This window comes from Coloeus monedula, assembly GCF_965178545.1.
Source record: "Coloeus monedula genome assembly, chromosome: 2".
Lineage (NCBI taxonomy): Eukaryota > Metazoa > Chordata > Aves > Passeriformes > Corvidae > Coloeus > Coloeus monedula.
This window is the reverse complement of record NC_138782.1, coordinates 61,993,688-62,013,754: the sequence shown is the minus strand read 5'-3', so window position 1 is coordinate 62,013,754 and position 20,067 is coordinate 61,993,688. Positions and strand designations below refer to the sequence as shown.

The 20,067-nt window shown below is 43.1% G+C and overlaps 2 protein-coding genes across 2 annotated transcripts; one reads left to right on the top strand and one right to left on the bottom strand.

Annotated features, from left to right (window-relative positions):
• Positions 1–408: 408 nt before the first annotated feature.
• Positions 409–9,314, top strand: TCP1 (t-complex 1). The gene is made up of 12 exons (XM_082302027.1): positions 409–575; positions 2,126–2,211; positions 2,976–3,104; positions 3,489–3,586; positions 3,909–4,019; positions 4,692–4,873; positions 5,459–5,585; positions 5,919–6,094; positions 6,820–6,943; positions 7,873–8,065; positions 8,382–8,545; positions 8,798–9,314. The coding sequence occupies exons 1-12, from the start codon at positions 503–505 to the stop codon at positions 9,012–9,014; spliced, it is 1,680 nt and encodes a 559-aa protein (XP_082158153.1). The 5' UTR covers positions 409–502; the 3' UTR covers positions 9,015–9,314.
• Positions 9,315–9,333: 19 nt separating this feature from the next.
• Positions 9,334–17,899, bottom strand: ACAT2 (acetyl-CoA acetyltransferase 2). Its single transcript, XM_082302038.1, has 9 exons — positions 17,773–17,899; positions 17,539–17,673; positions 16,179–16,360; positions 15,227–15,344; positions 14,313–14,456; positions 13,148–13,270; positions 12,323–12,477; positions 10,087–10,197; positions 9,334–9,515 (listed from the first exon to the last, which is right to left on the bottom strand). The coding sequence occupies exons 1-9, from the start codon at positions 17,819–17,821 to the stop codon at positions 9,348–9,350; spliced, it is 1,185 nt and encodes a 394-aa protein (XP_082158164.1). The 5' UTR covers positions 17,822–17,899; the 3' UTR covers positions 9,334–9,347.
• Positions 17,900–20,067: the final 2,168 nt, after the last annotated feature.

Here is a 20,067-nt window from a genome sequence, read left to right as displayed (position 1 = left end):
TTTGGAATCTCAGAACCTGAGATGGGTCTCGGAATTCGCAGCCTTCTCCCAGGACTCGGGGTACAATCCTGAGCAATGGGTAGCGTGTTTGAGGACCGCAGTTACAAACACGCATGCCGAAGTCTCCACTTTCCGAAGCGGGTTATTTCCCAATGCCGAGCACTGGGGACCCTTCCCCACCACCGGCGGACCGCCCCGCGCCTGCGCGCCCCGGCCCGCGACACTTTCTAGAAGCTCGTGGAAGCGCCCCGGCCCCGCCCCGTCGCGCGGCGGCTTTGTTCAGGCGCGCCCGCCAATCGCGGCTCGAGGCCGGGCGGCGCCGCGCCCCAGGATTGGGCAGGCTCGGGGCGAGGCCCCGCCCCCCGCGGGGCGTGGCCCCCTCCCACCGCCCCCTCGGGCAGGGGGCGCGTTCCCAGCGTGCCTCGCGCCGCCCCGGCAGTCCCGCCGCTCCGCGCCCTCCTGTCCCTTCCCTGTGCGTGTGGCGCCGCGCCCGGGCGGGAAGATGTCGGCGATGGAGGGGCCCCTGGCCGTGTTCGGCGAGCGGACCAGCGGTGACTCGGTCCGCACGCAGAACGGTAACGGCGGCGCGCTCTGGCGAGACCCGGGGGAGGGGGGGGGAAGGGAGGGGCAGGAAGAAGCGAACATGGCGCGGCCATGGTCACCCCTGCCATGTGCTCACCCGCCCTGGTCTGCCCGGGAATAGCCGCTCCTCTCGACAGATTCCTTCTGTCCCGGGCCGCCGCTGCGTGCAGGGAGGGAAGAAAGGAAGGAGGGAGGGAGGTGGACGTGGAGCACACGCCATCCCGCCCCGCTTGTAGGAGTCCAAGTGGCGACGCGATCCCGCGTCCCCCGCCCTCCTTCCCTTGGTAGCAGCAAACAGCGGGGCAGGGCGGCTGCTGCACGGAGGTCGCTTTGCCCCGTCCCGACCGCGTAGGCCGTGAGCCGGCAAGGCCTGCGGGGAGTTCTGCAGGGGAAGGGGCAGCTGGGGAAGCTCCCTGCTGACCGGCACAGGGAAATAACCTGCTTCGGAAAATGGGGACCGCCGTCGAGATGTGTGTCTGTAACTGTAATTCTCAAACGCGCTACCCATTGCTCAGGATTGTACCCCAAGTCCTGGGGGAAGGCTGCAAATTCCGAGACCGATCTCAGATTCTGAGTAGCCAAAAGACAAAGGAAGAAGCCGAAGACTTGCTTCCTGATCAAACTGAGATTGGTTCATGTAGCTCTGATGATACTTTAGGCAGACCACTTAAAATTTATGAGTCTTCCTTTAATTCTCGAGTCAGATTCCGCGTAATAATGGCACCTTTGGTACAACGTTATTTCTTACATAATGCTGCCATTAATCCTCCTAAACAAAAGAAATTTTTGTGTTGTTTGAAGGTCTCTGAGTTATAACTATTCCCATTTAACTACCACTTTTTCAATTTCTAGATAAAGTGGCTATGCTTGTGGGATAGAGAAAAGCTTGCCATGGTCTGAAGGAAAAGGTTGATTGTATCTTTTTCCTATATGAAGATGGCAGAACAACCTTTAAATAAGCTGATGTTTTGGAGGCTTTGTGTTGTTTTAGCAGTGACTCAAAGGTCACTTTTCGGTGACTTAGTTGGAGAAGTAAATGTTTTATTTCAGTCACAGACCTGATATGGACCAAAAGATGTTTTACTAATTGATGTGTGGTGATACCATTGTTCTGTCTGCCCAGAACTGAGGACTAAATGAAAGTGAAGTCTCTGCTTGCTGCAGTCAAAAGCAGCAGTGCTACCAACCCCTCCTAATCTAACACCACTGCTCCTCTGACCTCAGTCCTCCTCAGACTCCGTCTTATCCAGACAGCAGAGGAGGCATTCTTCTTCTGGTCAGTCAGTTTTGCCAGGTTAGCTAGCTAAACCAGCTAGGAGGGAAGAGTGAAGTTTGGCACAGATTATAGTTTTTTAGTATCAGCAAGCCTACCAAAATAAGGTAAAGCTTCAGGTTCGATAGGCTGCTTTGTAATCATAGAGGAGATCACTTGTTGTCAAGTTCCTGATTTGTTGGTTCTTGGCACAGTTTCTTATAAATCTGAGAATCATCCTGAAGCTGGGAAGATAAAACTCTTCTTTTCTTACTTCTTTCATTTATTCAGTTACTGCTGCATCTGCTATTGCCAATATTGTGAAGAGTTCTCTTGGGCCAGTTGGTCTGGATAAGATGTTGGTGGATGATATTGGGGTAAGTAATATTACTTTAAGAAGCATCAGGAGGATTTGTGTTCCTGTGTAAAAGTGCTTCTACTTAGTGTGCTTCATAGGCCTAATGTGCACGTGCCTGTTTTTTCCATGGTTCTGAGAGGGGTAGGAGAACTGTGGTAAAATTGAGTATTGGGTAATGTGTGTTACATCATTTTAGTTCCATCTATTGTGGTGGTAATTTATGTGGTACAGTTATTTCTTTTCTGTAGGTGAGTTCTTGTAACCACTTAAAATACTGGTCAGATTGCAAGAAGTGAGTTTCATCATTTAAATCAAGTTTAACAGGTGCTGACTTGTATGTCCCGATCTCCACATTAGGAGAAATAACAAAAAAAAAAAAAATCTAGTAATCTCATAACAAAAATTTAAGCAATATTTTGTACTTCAAAATATTTCAAGCAATTGTAGAAAGTTTGTCATTTTCCAGGCTGCTGTAATAAAATACTGTGTTAGAGGGAGGTCATTGCATGACTACTGATCCAATATTTGCAAAATGTGTGATGAGTTTCTGTACCAAAAAGGCTTTTCTGATCAAAAGAAAGTGCAGATTCTGCACTGGTAACATTTCCGTTGTTAGAATGGGACTCCTGGTTAAAAAGTCGCAGAAAAGTTTTGGTATAAGTAGTTATTTTATGGGCAATTGTGAAGATTAATTAATTTCTATTTGTATGAATGTTCTGAAACACGACAGTGAAAGTGTGATAGAAATGTACATCATATTCACGTTTGATTCCTGAAAATCAGGACGTGACCATTACTAATGATGGTGCAACCATTCTGAAACTGCTAGAAGTGGAACATCCTGCTGCAAAAGTCCTTTGTGAGCTGGCAGACCTGCAAGACAAAGAAGTTGGTGATGGGACCACCTCAGTGGTATGTAGCAAGTTTTACAGGCAGACATACCAAAAGTCAGTGTTTAGATTTAGTATTCTCTAGAGATACTAGTTTCCATATGCAAAGTGGTGCTCCGGAAGGGAATTTGCTTACTTCTGTTTCATTATTGATCTTTTCCTGTCTCAAAGGTTGATGATAGAGGCTGAATTTAGTTTTTTAATTTTTAATGACTGTGAGAAGTAAAAGTAAAGTACCAAGGATACTGAGTGTCGAAAACTTGCCTGAGACTTTAGATACCTTGGTGGGGGTTGGAATTGGGTAGGCTCTCACCTCATGTCAGAAACTGGTTTTAGTTGTGCATTGCACAAGGTAGTTTCTTTGCTTGTGTGGGATGCACGGATTTAGTGTTTGTATTTCAAACAGGTAATTATTGCTGCAGAACTTCTCAAAAATGCAGATGAGCTGGTGAAACAGAAAATTCATCCTACCTCCATTATTGGTGGATACCGACTTGCCTGCAAGTAAGAAACTGATACAGTTGAATTTCTGTATTTTGTGACTGCGTTAATACAGACTTTTTGGCACCAAGTGGAATTTGGTGGTTTGTTGCAGGGGTGGTGGGGTTTTTGTTGGTCTGGGTTGGGTTTTTGTGTGTTTTGGGTTTTTTTTAAATTGTATTTCTGTAATCACATAATGGAATGACTGTCATGTTACTGTCCTTGGAGATTAATTGATTTTATCCCTTTGTTCTTCGAGGTAACATTTAGAAGAGCTGAAAACATGTAAGTTTTTGTCTTTTTGTGGGGGTGGTTCTTGACCAGTGTATTTGTCTTTATTTTACAGGGAAGCTGTTCGCTACATCAATGAAAATCTTGTTATTAACACAGATGAGCTGGGCAGGGAGTGCCTAATTAATGCTGCTAAAACATCAATGTCCTCGAAAATTATAGGAGTGTATCCTTTAACTTGATCAAGTGAGTGAAGTGAGAGTGGTTGTTTAGAGAGCTTGAGTAGCTAGGCCAGAGTATCCTTTGCAGCAGTTTTTATGAACATGACACAGTCGTGAAGCTGTTGTGTTTGTAACAGGGGTTTTACAGATAACTGTGATCTGGCATGGGAAAACATGTTCAAACTCTTCCCAGTTCATTTAAATCTGGGTTGGCAGATCAGGATAGCTTTAAAAGGGTATTGTTTCCTAACAATTGCATTGCTTGTTAGGGAGGCTAGATAAAGAGTTGTGTGAGTGGAAGAATGTGTTACAGAAGTACCTGGGAAGTGAATCTGGAGGAAAGAAAGTTGAATTTTACTCCATGGGCACAGAGCTTTTGTGCTGGCCAAACATAGGATATGTATTTTATTTAAGGAACAAAAGGTACATAAAATGCAGGCATCATGGTAGTCTGTCATAATTTTTCTAGCAGTGTTTCAGCTTTTAGAATGACTCATTCCTTTAAGACAATGGTAAAGAGAGCTGGAGAGCTAGCACTTTCTTGCCTTTCTGAAGTTCTTTTTTGGAAACTTAGTTTTAGCACTTTCAGTTATTTCTGTTCATGGTTTGGTTTGGGTTTTTTTTCTTAAGCATAATACTAGTTTCCTTCTTCAGTTTTAACCTTAACAGCCTTTCAGTGATGGTGATTTCTTTGCTAACATGGTGGTGGATGCTGCACTGGCAGTTAAATACACAGACCAGAAGGGTCAGGCTCGGTACCCCATCAACTCGGTTAATGTTCTGAAGGCCCATGGCCGCAGCCAAAAGGAGAGCATTCTTGTGAACGGTTATGCTCTGAACTGCGTGGTGGGCTCACAGGGTAAGAACAGGCTATGTTTCAGAAATCTTTTGTGTCAGCTCAGTCCTCTTCGTCTTTCTGTGTGGCTTTTTGAACTGGCTGCATTCGTTGCAAATCCATGTGGGTTTTCAGTTCCAGGACAGTTAAACAAGAACGCAAAATACTGCACTTCACCAGTGTTTCTTAGACTAGAGTCTGCCAGCTAGCAGTGATGCACAAAGTGTTGGTAAGTTGCTGTAGCTCAGTGTCAGCAAGGTAACACTGTGTTCTGGTGGAACTTGAGCACTTCCCTTGCGGAGCCAGTGCCAGGTTTGCGGGGGACTGTTTCATTTAGCAGAGCCTTGCTGTGATTAGGTAACTCACAGGATGTGAGACTGATAGGTCACATTGTAATGGTCATTCGTGTTTTGGGGACTGTATATAAAAAGGTAACACAGGAAAGTCTTTATTAGCTTTTTCTGCAGTAGGGCAGAACTGGAGGTGGAGAAGTAAACAGTAGAAATCTGAAATGTGAAAGTAACGTTAATTTTAATCTCTAATGCTAACTTGATGTTACGTTAACTCTATTTGACAAAATCCTTCTTCTTGCTTATTTTTCCTCATCAGGTATGACCAAGAGAATACTTAATGCAAAGATTGCATGCCTTGACTTCAGCCTGCAGAAAGCAAAAATGAAGCTTGGTGTTCAGGTTGTTATCTCAGACCCTGAGAAGCTGGACCAGATAAGGCAGAGGTGTGTGGAAGCTTGAATAACTGAGGCAGTGGGGTTTCACAGGCTTGATTAGATCTCATCAGTTGAGATGGCTTGATGTAGATTTGGCTGAGTGCAAGAGGTAAAAAATGTTTTGAATGTTAGCATTTCCCAGCAATACCAAATACTAATGGAAGAAGTCTTCACTTCTGGAGGCAGAACTAGTATTAAGTCAGTTTTCAAGAGGTGCAAGTATGTTTGTGCAGTGGTCCATTCTTGCAGAGCTCTGCATTAAGGGTTTCAGGAAGTGGGCTGACAGGATGTGATGGTATACTTTTGGATACCTTTTTATAACTTTGACATTAATCTTTGCAGAGAGTCAGATATTACCAAAGAAAGAATCCAGAAGATTCTGGCCACTGGTGCCAATGTTATTCTCACCACTGGAGGTATTGATGATATGTGTCTGAAATACTTTGTTGATGCTGGAGCTATGGCAGTACGAAGAGTTGTAAAAAAGGACCTTAAGCGGATTGCTAAGGCATCGGGAGGTATGTCTGTATACGAATAACTGGTTTATAAATTTATTCTTCAAAGCAGAAGCTGTTGTTAGGGTACTTGTTACTGATTTTTAAAATATGGCTTCTTAACATCCAAGGTCAGGATGAGTAAAGCTGAGCCACTTCTTTTTAGCTTTATTGTTGCTTTTAAATGACCTTTGTCAAAGTAGATGACTACTGTAAGACTTGATTGCTGAAGATTTACAGGGGAGGGAGAAGAAGCTGCCTGGCACTGTCAAGACTGGCCTCTTGTGGAAATGGGAGCCATAATCTGTATTTATTTAGAAGTTTTTATTATGCATGCATTCATAAGCCTCTGTTTAAGACAGTTAAGTACATTGTTTACATAGTTCAAGACAAATGAAGAACTCCTAAATCACTCCATGCATACTTTAAAAAAAATCTGGTCCTGTACAGATTTTTATCTGTCAGTTCTTAAATTTGAAAGAAAATATTTTCATTGTGGTAAAGCATGGGAACTTGTACTGGCCGTGGAAGAGGAAGCGCTGTAAAAGTTGAACAAAAGAAGCAGCCAGTTTATCAGTTATAAACTGAAATATTGAATTGCTGCCTGAGAACTAGAAGTGCTGTTCAAGAAAAATCTATTTAACACAGCTTTTATTTCTGTTTTTCTTCCTGTACGCCTATTGGTAGTGGGCAAAGGATGATGTGCAGAAATTGAATGTTAACTTCACTTTGTTGTTTGTTTGTTAAAGCAACCATATGTTCAACCCTTGCAAACCTTGAAGGTGAGGAGAGTTTTGAGGCATTAATGCTGGGACAGGCAGAAGAGGTGATTCAAGAGAGAATCTGTGATGATGAGCTGATTTTAATCAAGAAGTAAGGATCCTTCTAAAAATACTCAAGTTCTGTATGTGTTCTCTGCTAAGTTTGAGATAAAATTCCACTTATTTACTTCATGCTATCTAAGTGGTTGGAATAGTTACACACATGGGAAAGGGTACACAAATGCGGTGCAAATTAGAGGTGAGAGTATCAGTATTTGATCTCTTTTGCTGGAGCTGGACACTCTTTGTCAACCAGCATATGAGACAATCAGATTGCTAGACAGATTTACTTAAATTTTTGTTTATAAACAAATGTTTCTAAACTGGCTACCCTTTAGAGACAGTGAAGGGAAGTAGGTACTGTCTTAGTTAATTTCATCTGAATAAAGAGGTGCGAGCTAAATCTTTCCATTAGTTTTGAAAGACAGTGTTCACTTGTGCTGGTGTCACTGCTGTCTGGTACCTGAAGATTGAGTATCAGTTCATTTCATGAGAACATACTTTGGATAATAACTTTTCCACTATTTCAATATCCCTTCTGGGTGTTCATGTTCCTGTAGTGTCATTTGTGTGTGAAGGAAATGCTCTGCCCATGGCACTCGTGTGTCAGGTACCTGGTAACAGCCTGTTTTATTACGTTGGCAGTCATTAGCTTTTTTGAGGGCTGTGCAAAAGCAGTCTTTCTTAATACCTAAGTACACTTTCCCCTCTTTGATGGGAAAATGTCATCATACTCTGACAGGTAGCTTTCTTTAAAAGACTCAAACTCAAAGGTTCTTGCATGTTAGAAATTAAAATAGTGACTTACTAAGTTACAATGTATGTACCCTGCAAGGGGGCATAACAATGTTAAGATTTTCTTTTAAATGTTGAAAAAATGAGGCTCAACCCAACTCTGCTTTAGAAGAAAAAATTTACCAAGAATTATTTTAATTTAGATTTCATTCAGCACAGCTGACTTCTGATTCCTTTTATCCTTAGTACAAAGGCTCGTACTTCAGCATCAATTATCTTACGAGGAGCCAATGACTTCATGTGTGACGAAATGGAACGATCTATACATGATGCTCTCTGTGTTGTCAAAAGGGTTTTGGAATCCAAGTCTGTTGTCCCAGGTGGTGGTGCTGTAGAGGCAGCACTTTCAATATATCTTGAAAATTATGCAACCAGCATGGTAAGTCTTGCACAGAGAATCAGTGGTGTGTATGCGTTAGATTTGCACAGTTAATCTCCAAGCTTTTATTTTCATCTGTTAGAAGTAATTTCTGTGGTTCATGAAAACCTAATCATCTTATAGAATCTAAGATGGTTCTTTAAAATGGAGGATATGAGTTAATTCTTTCTCTGATAATTAGACTCTGTGGTTCTTTGACTGAAACACAGGTTTTGCGTGTGAAAACCCCTACCAGTTAGCGCTGTTCTTGATCATGGCTGTATTTTTTTCCTCTCCAGTTGTAACTATTGGTTTAAAGTTTTTTTCCTCTTTCTAGGGATCACGTGAACAACTTGCAATAGCAGAATTTGCAAGATCCCTCTTAGTAATTCCAAATACACTGGCAGTAAATGCTGCTCAGGATGCCACAGATCTTGTTGCAAAGTTGAGAGCATTCCACAATGAGGCTCAAGTTAACCCAGATCGCAAAAATCTGAAATGGCAAGTATCTGTCTTTTAGAAGGCTAGTAAAAGTGATGTGGGCTGGTGACCTAGATGGAAAATTGTTCTCCCAGTTCACTGAACCATGATTTGCATAGTAAAAAAAGAATGTATGTTTTCAGTGAACTCCTTTGCCCCTGCCCTTCAGTTGTATGTACGTATTGCTGTAACGAAGCAGGAGTTACACAGGATACTCCCAGCTGTATTTCTGCTGTTTCTCCCTCTCCATCTGACAGCATTCCTTCTTTGCAGGATTGGTCTTGACTTGATCAATGGAAAACCTCGTGATAACAAGCAAGCTGGTGTCTTTGAACCAACCATGGTCAAAACCAAGAGCCTCAAGTTTGCAACAGAAGCTGCAATTACTATTCTCCGAATTGATGACCTTATCAAACTGCACCCTGAAACTAAAGAAGAGAGAGGAGGGTGCTATGAGGATGCAGTTCAGTCTGGAGCACTTGAAGAATAACTTAGGCTTTATTTATGTTTGTTTCACTTACACTTCCCACTCTTATAACTAAAATGTTAATAAAACAAGTGGTTGAATGTTGCTGCTATTTTCTTGTGAACAAACTAATTTTTGAAAGCAAGTTTGGTCCTTGCAGTGAGAATTTAAGCTCTAGTGTGCGTTAACAACTAGAGTGCCTGCAATAACCACTAACCTCTTTGTCAAGAAGTAATGGTGTAAACTTATTTAATTTTAGGCAAAACAATTTTAGGCTCTGTTATTAGAAGTTTATTAGTTTATTAGTAAAATGTTTCAAAGCTAGTTAACACTAGCTGTTCATTCATTCCCTCACATTTATCTCTCAATGCACATGGCTATTCCCATTCCTCCTCCTATACAGAGAGCAGCAACACCACGTTTTCCACCAGTTCGTTCCAGTGCATAGAGAAGAGTTACAAGGATGCGACAACCAGAGGCGCCCAGAGGGTGGCCAAGAGCAATAGCTCCACCTTGTATATTGACCTAAAACAGAAAAAAAAAGCCAATACAGACAGTCAAAACATTTAACTAGCTTAGCTGACTTTAAGCATAAATGACTTCGCTGGGATCTAGCCCTTGACTATGTGTGAGCTTGAAACCACAAACACCATTCCATACAAGAAAGTGCATATGAGTGCAACAGCTGGTAATAACCAGTATTTCTTCTGTCTTCACTCTGAAGATAACAGGTAAATTTAGGGAGGGGAGAATAATACCTGTGCTTTTTGCCATCACTAAAAGAATACTGTGGCAAATACACATGAAGCAGCAATTTCAAATTCTGAATTAAGTATGCTTGAGCAGTTGCCTAGATTTGCATAAAAATCCACTGCAAACACGTTGGAACTTGTTCAGTTGGGAAACTGCTAGCAAAGCCAGCAGACAAAGCAGTGTGAGGAAATGCCTGCTGGGGCTCCCACCCTACTTGCTTAAAGTGATTGCAAGAGAGCTGTGCTCACCCTTACAATCCAGATGCACAGAATGGGATAAGTTTGAGTTACAAGAGGTAAACTAATGCCAGCCTACAAATAAATGGCAGCTTACAAATCATTACCTTTTCTGGATTTACTTTCAGTTCTTTTGCTATTGCAACAGAGAGTGATGCAAAGGCTTCGTTAATTTCAAACAGGTCAACTTGTTCCAGAGTCCAGCCAGCTTTGTCAATCTGAGAAAACAATACAAATAGGACCTTATTATCTTTTAGGTCTTCCTTAGCACCAGACAGAAGAAGCTTCTCCTAAGATGTAAATTGGGTGATTTGAAGCTACCACTTCAAAAAATTTGAAGGAAAACACTTTTTCATAGCCAGTGTTGATGAGAGAATCCTTGAAGACTACAGACAAAACTTCAGTGTCAGACAAGTCAGTACAATGTACTGTAATAATGCTGGCTGCTCATAAAAATCTTGACTAATTTTACACGTGTAGTGGTGGTGGTGCAATTGTGAAAATCCAGCTGTATATGGTGCCCTTACTAGAACAAGCACTGGATTCAAAAGTAGGCTTTAACAGATTAAAAGCAATTTTTTTAGGATGTAGTCTGACTTCATTAGGGAGTCTCTACTTACTAAGAGACTTTTACACTGGAAATACTGAGGTGTCAACCATTAGTGATCAGTGCCACATCCAATTTGTCCAGTCTCTCCTGCCTTTACAGTGAAAGTTGCCACTTCAAGCTTCTCATGGGTGACTATTTTGGAAGATGGTTTGGCTCATGTTTTCACTTGAGAAACTTGTGCAATTGCCTACTCTGGTACAGGCTTAGGCACGTTTCACATATGTACATTTTTACTTCCACTCACTTTGTTTCTAACAGCAATACTTTATCAGCAGAGTAATCATAATGACATTTCACAACATAGGCTAGCCAGACTGGTGCACCTCTGAGGCTACAGTCAAGGAGGAGAGCCTTTTTCTACTAGATAAAATAAAGACTGTATGGAGTATCCCATTCTTCTGGAAAAAGCTTAAGATATATACTATGTTATTGTAACACTCAACATATAACATACTCATTCTCTCACAATAAAGTGCTAAAGTTTTGAAGTGATAAGCATAATATAACGCCCATTACAAAATTTAATCACAGAATCACAGAATCTTCTGAGCTGGAAGGGACTCATGAGGATCATCGAGTCCAACTCTTAAGTGAAAGGCCCATATATATGGGATCAAAGCCATGAACTTGGTGTTACTAGGACCACGCTCTATGAAGGAGTAGTGTGCCCTTTTTCATAGTATCTATACAGTTACAGGCACAGCTTGCCTGTTCCACAGTTTAAACTAAAATTCTGTATTGTATATGCAGTTACTGCACCCTTCATTTTAACTAGCAGTTTGAAATCTGATAAGAAAAAGTTTTAGCATTATAGTTCTGATTTTCTTGTCAAAAGCCACAGAACTTGGTGAGTTCAAATCAGAGCTCCATACTGCCAGGACATTTCAGAGGTGAACAAAATAAGGCCTTTTACACAGTATTAAAAAAAATAAGGAACATTAAAGTAAATCCGTTCTTAGCTGTACAAGAGCTCTTTTCATACTCAATTTCATAGCTAAGCTTTAACAAATAGCTGGGGCTGCCATGGGCTACATCTGTATTAGCAAGCAGCATGGTACCAGCAGGGATGCTCACTGAGGCATTGAGAACCTTGTCCTGTGGACTGAGCACTGAGTACATCGGTGGGTGCAGTAACGGTCTGAGCACGATAGATGTGGCTTTGGAATGCACCTTCCTGTTCAGTTACACCTGAAAGGAATCCAATTTGTAAACTCCAAGCTTTTTGCAGGCCAAACTGAAACACAAAGGGCACCATCCCATTTGCTAATGCAGATGGCACTCAGTGGCCCTTCCCTCAGTGTTGTACTATTGCAAATACAATCAGGCAATGATCTGAAAATTAACCTGGCCAGACACAGCATCAGAACCATATCACAGCAGGACCAAATTATCCCATAATTTGGTTAATTATACGCATCCCTGAAATCTGATCTTCAGCCTCCTAGGTTGTCTAGGTACCCTTCCACAAACCTGACTAGTTTATGCTCTGAAGTCCATTCATACACCTATACATTTGGGTTTTCTTTTTCCAACAAGTAGGTACTCCCCTAGTAGCACTAGGATTCCAAATCTTATATACTACACTATTTTGAGTATTTTTTTTTCACATGGTTTACTTTTTTCCTACTAAATTTTCTTCAGAACAGGGTGAAACCAAGACATGGCTAGAAAACAAAAGGCAATTACAAGCAAGAGTTTTAACATAATAGATACATAGATGAGTGATTACTTACAGCTTTCCTTATTGCTGAAATGGGCCCTACTCCCATAATAGATGGATCTATGCCTGTCTGAGCCCAAGATACAATCCGAGCCAAAGGCATAAGACCTCTCCTAGCAGCTTCCGATTTCTTCATTAGAAGAACAGCTGCAGCTCCATCATTTAAACCTGTGGAGTAACAAACAACTTGTATGTATTTGTTGGGCTTTTGGCTTTTACTGTACCACTTTCTCCTGCTTGCATAAGATCACAATCCAGACAGAACAAAAATCACAAATCATTTACTGGTTTAGGTCAGTATTGTTCATATCAGCCAAGTCTGTTCTCTGCCACAAACACTTCAAACTATATTGCTGTAAATGTGACACATTGTTGATTCTATTTGGAAATGAGCAGGTGGAAGAATCAAAGTACAATCTGAAAAAGAAGTACATCAGATTTATTAGGCAGGCTTTGGGAGGGGCAGCATAAAGACAAAGGAAGATGTTTAAAAGCTGCTTGTGGCAGTCCCACAGGAGTAATATTTTCAAACATGAATCATTAAGTCTTCCATTCTCCAGATCTGCAGTATCAGAAACTCTTAGTTTTAAAAGGAAATATTCTTTCCAGCCTATCAAATATTGCTGTTATTGTCCAAACTCTTGTATTGTTTCATAGAAAACAAGGAAATGAAAGAAATCCTCCACATCTAAAATGGAGTTCTACCTACGTAGTCAAACACATTGCCATTTCCTGCCAACCAGTAAACACACAGCAGCCACACCTCTCACAGAGACCCTGCCTTGAGCCATAAGCACCTACTGTTCTTTTCTATTTCATTTAAGCCAGATGGACCAACCTGAAGCATTAGCTGCTGTTACTGTCCCAGTTCCATCTGTTAAGAAACAGGGCTTTAACTTCGCCATTGTTTCCAAGTTGCTCCCATGTCGAGGGTGTTCATCTGTTTTAATTTCTATAGGACCTGCAAAACAGAGCATTATGCTCACAGGAGGGTCTAATCACACACACACACATCTCAAACAGGACGACAGCAAAAACAACAGGCTGAGTGGGAATATGCACCATATTCCTTTCAACCAACAAGGCATTCTTATGTTGGAGACAGCTTCCAACTCAAGGCAATTAACTGCTGTAGCCCTCCAGCTCCTTCTAGCAGGGCAGACAGCTCAGATTTTCTAAGACAAACACTAGCAGCTAAAATACTGTCTAGTTGTGCAAAAGTCAGTATTGTTCTTGCTTTTCCTAACCCAATAGCTTCTCTTTCCACAGGAGGTTGTATTTCAAACAATACTTCTAATAATCTCGCTACAAAGAGCTGTCAAGTGTCACTAAATATTATCATCTAAACGGGTATCATGAAATCCCTCCATTAGTTTGCAGCCTGCCTAATGCCAGGACTTTTTCTGCAGGGTCTATTCAACGGAAATATTGAAACACTGATTCTTGATTTCTTTTTTGAAAATTTAGTCTTTGCATCTAACTCACAAGAAGCTGGGGAATTCCCCTGCTCTAGAAACAGACATCTTAATAGGTCTGTTTATATCCGTCACCTAAAGAGAAATATACCCAATATATGTAACCTGACTACATAATTAACTAGTAACCCTAATTATTGTCACTGTGTATTTTACTAGGTGGGCAAGGTTTGCCAGATCAACATGACAGTTTTAAGTTTGGTGCAGCAGGAGTCTTAACAAAATGAAAATTACTGATTTTGGTACCATATCCAAGCCTATGTTAAGTCAGTGCTTTGTCTAGGTTGTTATTCTATCTCCAGTAAAACACAGTGGTAGTATTTGCAGAAAACTACACTGAGATATTCCACATTTGAGTTGCTTCTCTCTTATTTAAAATATAACTACTGAAAGCTGAAAAAGAGAGCAACAGGCTACATGCTTACAAAAAGTCTGTGTAAGTGGGAAACCATCCACTGATTACAGGAGACATAGCAGAAAACAGATTTTTTTCCCTAAAGTCAGCTCTCATCATCCACTCACACTTACCTTTTTTAGAAGGTACAAGAACAGGAACAATTTCTTTTGTAAAATAGCCAGCTTTCTGTGCTGCCTCTGCCCTGTTTTGTGACTGTACAGCAAGTTGGTCTTGTTCCCCTCTGCTGACTTGCCACTGATTGGCCACATTTTCAGCTGAAACAGGAACAAAATGCAAACTGCCATCAGGAAATGCCAAAATTTTAAGTTGCAAAACTGTAAGCACAAATGTAGTCATTAATGTTTGCTGTAGGAAGCAGCTGACTATGCTGAATGGTTTTCATTCAGATTTCCTCATTTTGTTTACTCATGATTCTCTACTATATTTTCACTTGAGGTTTAAAATTTCTGTGTGGAATCTCCTCCCAGATGACATATCAAATTAAATCAAATACAAACAAGCTTTTCTAGTTTATTGCTTCTCTGAATTACTATGCTCAGATTTCTCTACAGCCACTTCAGAAAAGCTAACAGTTCTGAAGTCACTCTGTCTCACAAGCAGGGTCTGGAAAAGCAGTTGGCTGACCATCCCATCCAGGGTGCAATAACCTGAAGTTGCAGAACCATGCATATCAACGGGACACTTTATGTAACTCCTCCCCACTGTAAATCTGTGCTGCTGAATGCTCCAGTTACATACAGGGATTATTTTGTTTATTTTTTTTTTCTGAAATTAAATTTCTCAGATGTAGAAGAGATGCAGACAGATTAATTCAGACAGAAGAAAAACCCAAAACAGTAGCTTTACAAACAAAATGGAAAATGCCTTCAATGCCTTTCAATATTATGTACTTCTTTCTTTCTTTTTCATGACTAAAACATAAGGAGAGCTTGAAACACATTATTTGTAACTTTATATTTCTGAAATTTCCCGTCAGTGAACTCTTTCAGTTGACCATCTCATTTTACGGACTGTCACCACTTACCTGTTATGCCCATATGGTACTGATAAAAAGCATCTGTAAGGCCATCAAGGATTATAGTGTCCTGCAAGGAAGCCTCTCCCATTCTCACCCCAGCTCGCATGTGAATGACATGAGGAGCCTGCAAGAGGGTATTTCGAAATAGTCAGATGTTTACATCTCCAGTACACAATTCAGCCAGACCATTGAAGAGATCCCTGCCTGCTGGCTGGAGGTACCCATCCCAAATCCTGGCAGTCTCTCCAGCTGCCTGCTCTGCCTGTCCCTCCAGAGCCTGCCAGCTGGTGTGCCATCTGGCCTCTGCATTCCCCTGGTAGCAGATCACCACACTGCAAGTGTTGTTTCCTCTCCACAGACCAAATCTGTCATTCCTGGAGCTGTGGCTCTCCATCCTACTAGCCTGCTCCAGGTAGTTCCCAACTGCACTCTGCTGCCAGGGAATGTCAACATCACTCTCTGCACAGGCAGCTGAGCCCAGGCCGAAGAGGCCATCTGTTTCTTGGGCATCAGACCATCTCAGACCCATTCCTGAATACAGCCTTGGGATGAACACCTTGAAATAAAACTGCTTTGCTTTCTTTCCAGGCTCTAATTGCTTGGTGAACAATAACATTTTCAGTTATTCCTTCTCTGGGCTTCTTGCAATACGAAAATCCTGTCTACTGCCAGCTGTCACAGGCAAATCATTCACCACAACAGAGCTGAATGGAAATGAAAATGGAATTTTAAATGCAGTGTGTGTTTGCAGCGCACCTTTTCAGTAGCTACAGTATGAGGTCTTTTCCTTTTTTTAAAAGCACACTACTGAAGTCAACTGCTGTATGTGTAAATTCATTCGTAAGCACAGCAACCCTTTCTATCGGCCCCCAGGCGCCAGCCTGGAAACACGGGGTTCCAACATCGGGTCTTTGCTCCCAGTACGTTGGTGCAATGTGACTGCGATCCTATGCTTTACCTTGCTCATGCTTTCCATGCCTCCTGCAACCACGATGCTGGAGTCTCCCATCAGTATGGACTGAGCAGCCAGGCACACTGCCTTCAAGCCCGACCCGCAGATCATCTGGCAGCTCCAGGCGGGCACAGAGTATGGGATTCCCGCAGCCACACTGGCCTGCCGGACGGGATTCTGGCCAGCACCTGTGGGAACAGGCAGCATTTTTCTTTTATTCTTAAAAAACAAATGTCTGCCTTTTCACTGTTCACAACAACACGCCAATTCCACCAAAATTTAGAGCTTGCTCCTGTTTTCAGCTGGTGGGTAGAGAAGTGCCCAGCAGTAATCTATAAACAGAAACCTCTTTCATTTATATTGCTGATCAACTAATACCTGCTACTGCTAGTTTTATATCTGCAACTCTGCTTTTGATACCAGGTCAGATGAAACACTACTTCAGCCCTAGCCTGTTGTATGTGTAAGATGAGAAATCATTTAAATTGCTTCTTGCTGAAGAGTTTCTTTTTGACATCTTCTGTACCTCACCAGCAGTTAACTTTCCCTGAAAGTTCATATGGAAACCAAAAGCACAACTATGCACAGATGGACCTGAAAGCTTCCAGTATTTGTTGTGATCCTGATGGAGATAATAGGATCACTATATTATAAGAAAACACTCTTCATCTGCATCTCCCCAGGCCAAAGCTCTTTGTACACGAAGAAAAGGACAAGGAGAGCACATCATTCCGCAAGCTAAAAATATAGAGGAATCTGAATCATCTTTAAGATAAAAATATGTATCTCCTTCCTCCACATTTAAAATACAAACCTGCCTATGACTACGCTGATTAAACATTACCCTGGAAAAAGCAGGAGCAAGTTCAAAACAAACAATTCCCTGCCAGCTACATTTTCATTGAATCAAAATATTTGTCTCCAAACAAGTGGCATCATAGATCTTGCACATCGGTCCTGCAGATAAACACAAATGAAGGCCTAGCTCTTAAAATCTCAGTGTTACCATTACTCAGGATGTTAAATTTAGGAGCTGAGATGACCAAGGTGAGAAGGATGTTGTAACAAAGAAAAGGAACTGACATTCACACGTACACTGTTGGCAACTTCAGGGATTTAAAAAAAACCGAACTATTCCCCACAAGATCCTTTCCAAAAACCCATCCTTTCAGTCACCCAGAGCGTATGGAGAAGCAGCCACGATGCCTCTCAAGTCCTTTGTTAAGGCACCGCGTTCCCAATGGCGAGGGATAACGTCCCTGCAATGTGAAACCTGAGCTGTTTCAATGGGACAACCCCGGAGAGATGCGGCCGCGGAGAGGGTGAGCCCGGCCGCGGGCAGAGGGGTCCCGCCGCCGGCCCGTACCTGCGGTGAGGACCTGCCCCAGGATCACCTCCGACACCTCCTCGGGAGCCAGCCCGGCCCGGCGCAGCACCTCCCGGATGGCGGCGGCTCCCAGTTCGTGCGCGGGGAGCGAGGACAGCCCGCCGTTGAAGGACCCTGGGAGGGGAACACAGAGGGAGAGCGCTCAGCACCCGGACACCCGCCCGGCCCCGGCGGCAGCATCCGCCATCCGGCGCGCCCGCCGCTGCCTCTCACCCACGGCGGTCCTGGCGGCGGACACGAAGACGACGGGGTCCGCGCTCATGGCGGCAGCAGCGGCCGTGGGAGCGGAGCGGAGCGCAGCGGAGGCGGCGAGAGCGGAGCGGCGGCCGCGGCCGGGACGAAAGCGGAGTCGGCGCCGGTCCCGCCCCTCACCCGCCCCAGGCGGGGCGGGTAGACGGAGCACGAGCAGGGGATTCGTTGCCGGACACCTGAGGACAGCGCGGGGGCCGGCCGGGCGGTGGCGTGGCCGGGCCGCCCTCTGAGGCGATCGATGGGGCGAGGGTGGCCTTGGCCGGCTCCTTCCCAGCCCCTTCCCAGCCGGGGGCGGAGGGAGGAGCGGCTCCGCTGGCTAGGCCGAGGCTGCCGGGCTCGGTCACTTCCCTGTGCCCCCCGCTCGCACACCCGGTGCCTGCGCACCGCCGGTTGCCAGCTCCGTCTGCTTATTTACAGAATAAGGCATGCGGGTCAAGTGCTCTCTTGTCATATTGTGGCTTTAAGGACAGTTTTTTTATTTCATAGGATCTGCGTGAGCAGGAAGAAAGAATAATAATTTGAATTAAAAGATACAAAACTACCTATCGCTAGTTTGAACTGCTCAGCAACTGATGTCTAGAGATTACCAACACCCAACTCGGCCTTTTTATTTCTTTTTCTTAATTTTAGCAGAAGCCTGACATATATATAATATATTTATGTTAGCATGGGCAGTGCTTCGCCGCTGGCCCAAAAGCTGTTCCTGTCTGACCTGCCCAAAGAGGCAAGCAGGGGGCTGTTCCCAGGCTGCTTCCACGGGAAGCGACGCTGCAAGGGGAAAGGCGAGGTAGCCGGGAAGGACGGGGCGCTGGCCGCAGGAGCTCCTGGCAGCCAGGGAGCTGGAAGGAGAGGAGGCTACAGCCTGTGGCCGCAACCCACAGCAGGGCAGGCAGGCAGGAATGTTTCTCTGCGGGGAAATGTAGGCGGGAAGCCTAGAGATGCGAGGTGGGGAGCAGCAATATTAAGATATCTGGAGGAAGACAGGACAGAATAAGGGGAGGAACCAAGAAAGTAAGTCAAAGCAACTAACAACAGTTTAAAAAAAAAATTACACGGGCTGAAATAACTGGTCTATCGCACAGCCTAGAACTTCGGTTCTTACTCCTTCCTTCCTCATTCAGATACCTGGCCTAAGGGACATGCCAGCCAAAGCACTGCATTGAATTTGCATCTGAAGACCAAGAAGATGGTTGGAAAATGTGCTGTTGCTCCTACCTTAGCTACAAAGTTGGGAGACTTTTTTTTTTCTATCCAGGTAGTAAAATTCCGTAGGATTTCGCAGGGAGAACAGAAGTACAAATTAAATCCTAGAAAAGCACACAGTATGTGATGACAAACACCAACGAACATAAATGGGGTTATATATGCAGTGAATATACTGGTACGCCTGTGGTCACATCCTGCACGTTGGCTAATCTGAATTTGGCAGTATTAAATCTGCATCCACAAAATGCATCTGAACTTTCTGTGTGGGCACAATGAGCAACAGGAGCACTATAATACTTAAGTCAGATTCTTCTGACTCCTATTAGCCTCTATTCTTGCTTTAAAAATTTAAAAGCTACAGCATTACTAGATAGGGAAAAAATCCTGCTTCAGCTATGGTGAGCAAGAATGTTGGCCTAGATTTCACCAATAACTGTTAAACCATGCTGCAGGACTTCAACACTCGAAATACATTCCTCCTTTTTGGTCTTTGTGAAGGGTAAGGCCAAAGCAGGAAACCCATGTGTTATAAGATTTCTTCAGTTACTTTGTGGTTTCCAGCTTTCAGCAAGAAAACAATCCCCTCAGATATTTTCAGGAAAGGAAATCTCTGGAAAATCCCACAGGCAGCCAAATGCTTAGGTGGATCAATGTACCAGTCTCTTAAGGAGATGCATTAAAGGATGCATTAATTGGCATGCACCACTGCTTTTCTCTAATGATGCTGTACACTCAGAGTAGTTGATAACACTGACAAAAACCTCCGATTAAATCTGGAGGGGAAAAACATGTTTTGTGTCTTTTCAAAAGGCTATCAGTGAGCAACCAGTAGAACTAACATACAAGCAAAACTCAGGAATATAGGATTTTAAGCAATACAGTGATTGTTTTAGAAAAATATTGTATGGTTCCTGAGCAGCCTTTTATGACTGAATGTAGTCCCTGCACCTTTTCAAAATTCAGTAGAGTGAATAACACAGACGTATGAGGGCAGCACCAATAACCTTGTTTATCAATTGTACCACATACCAATATGTCATTCTTAATGTA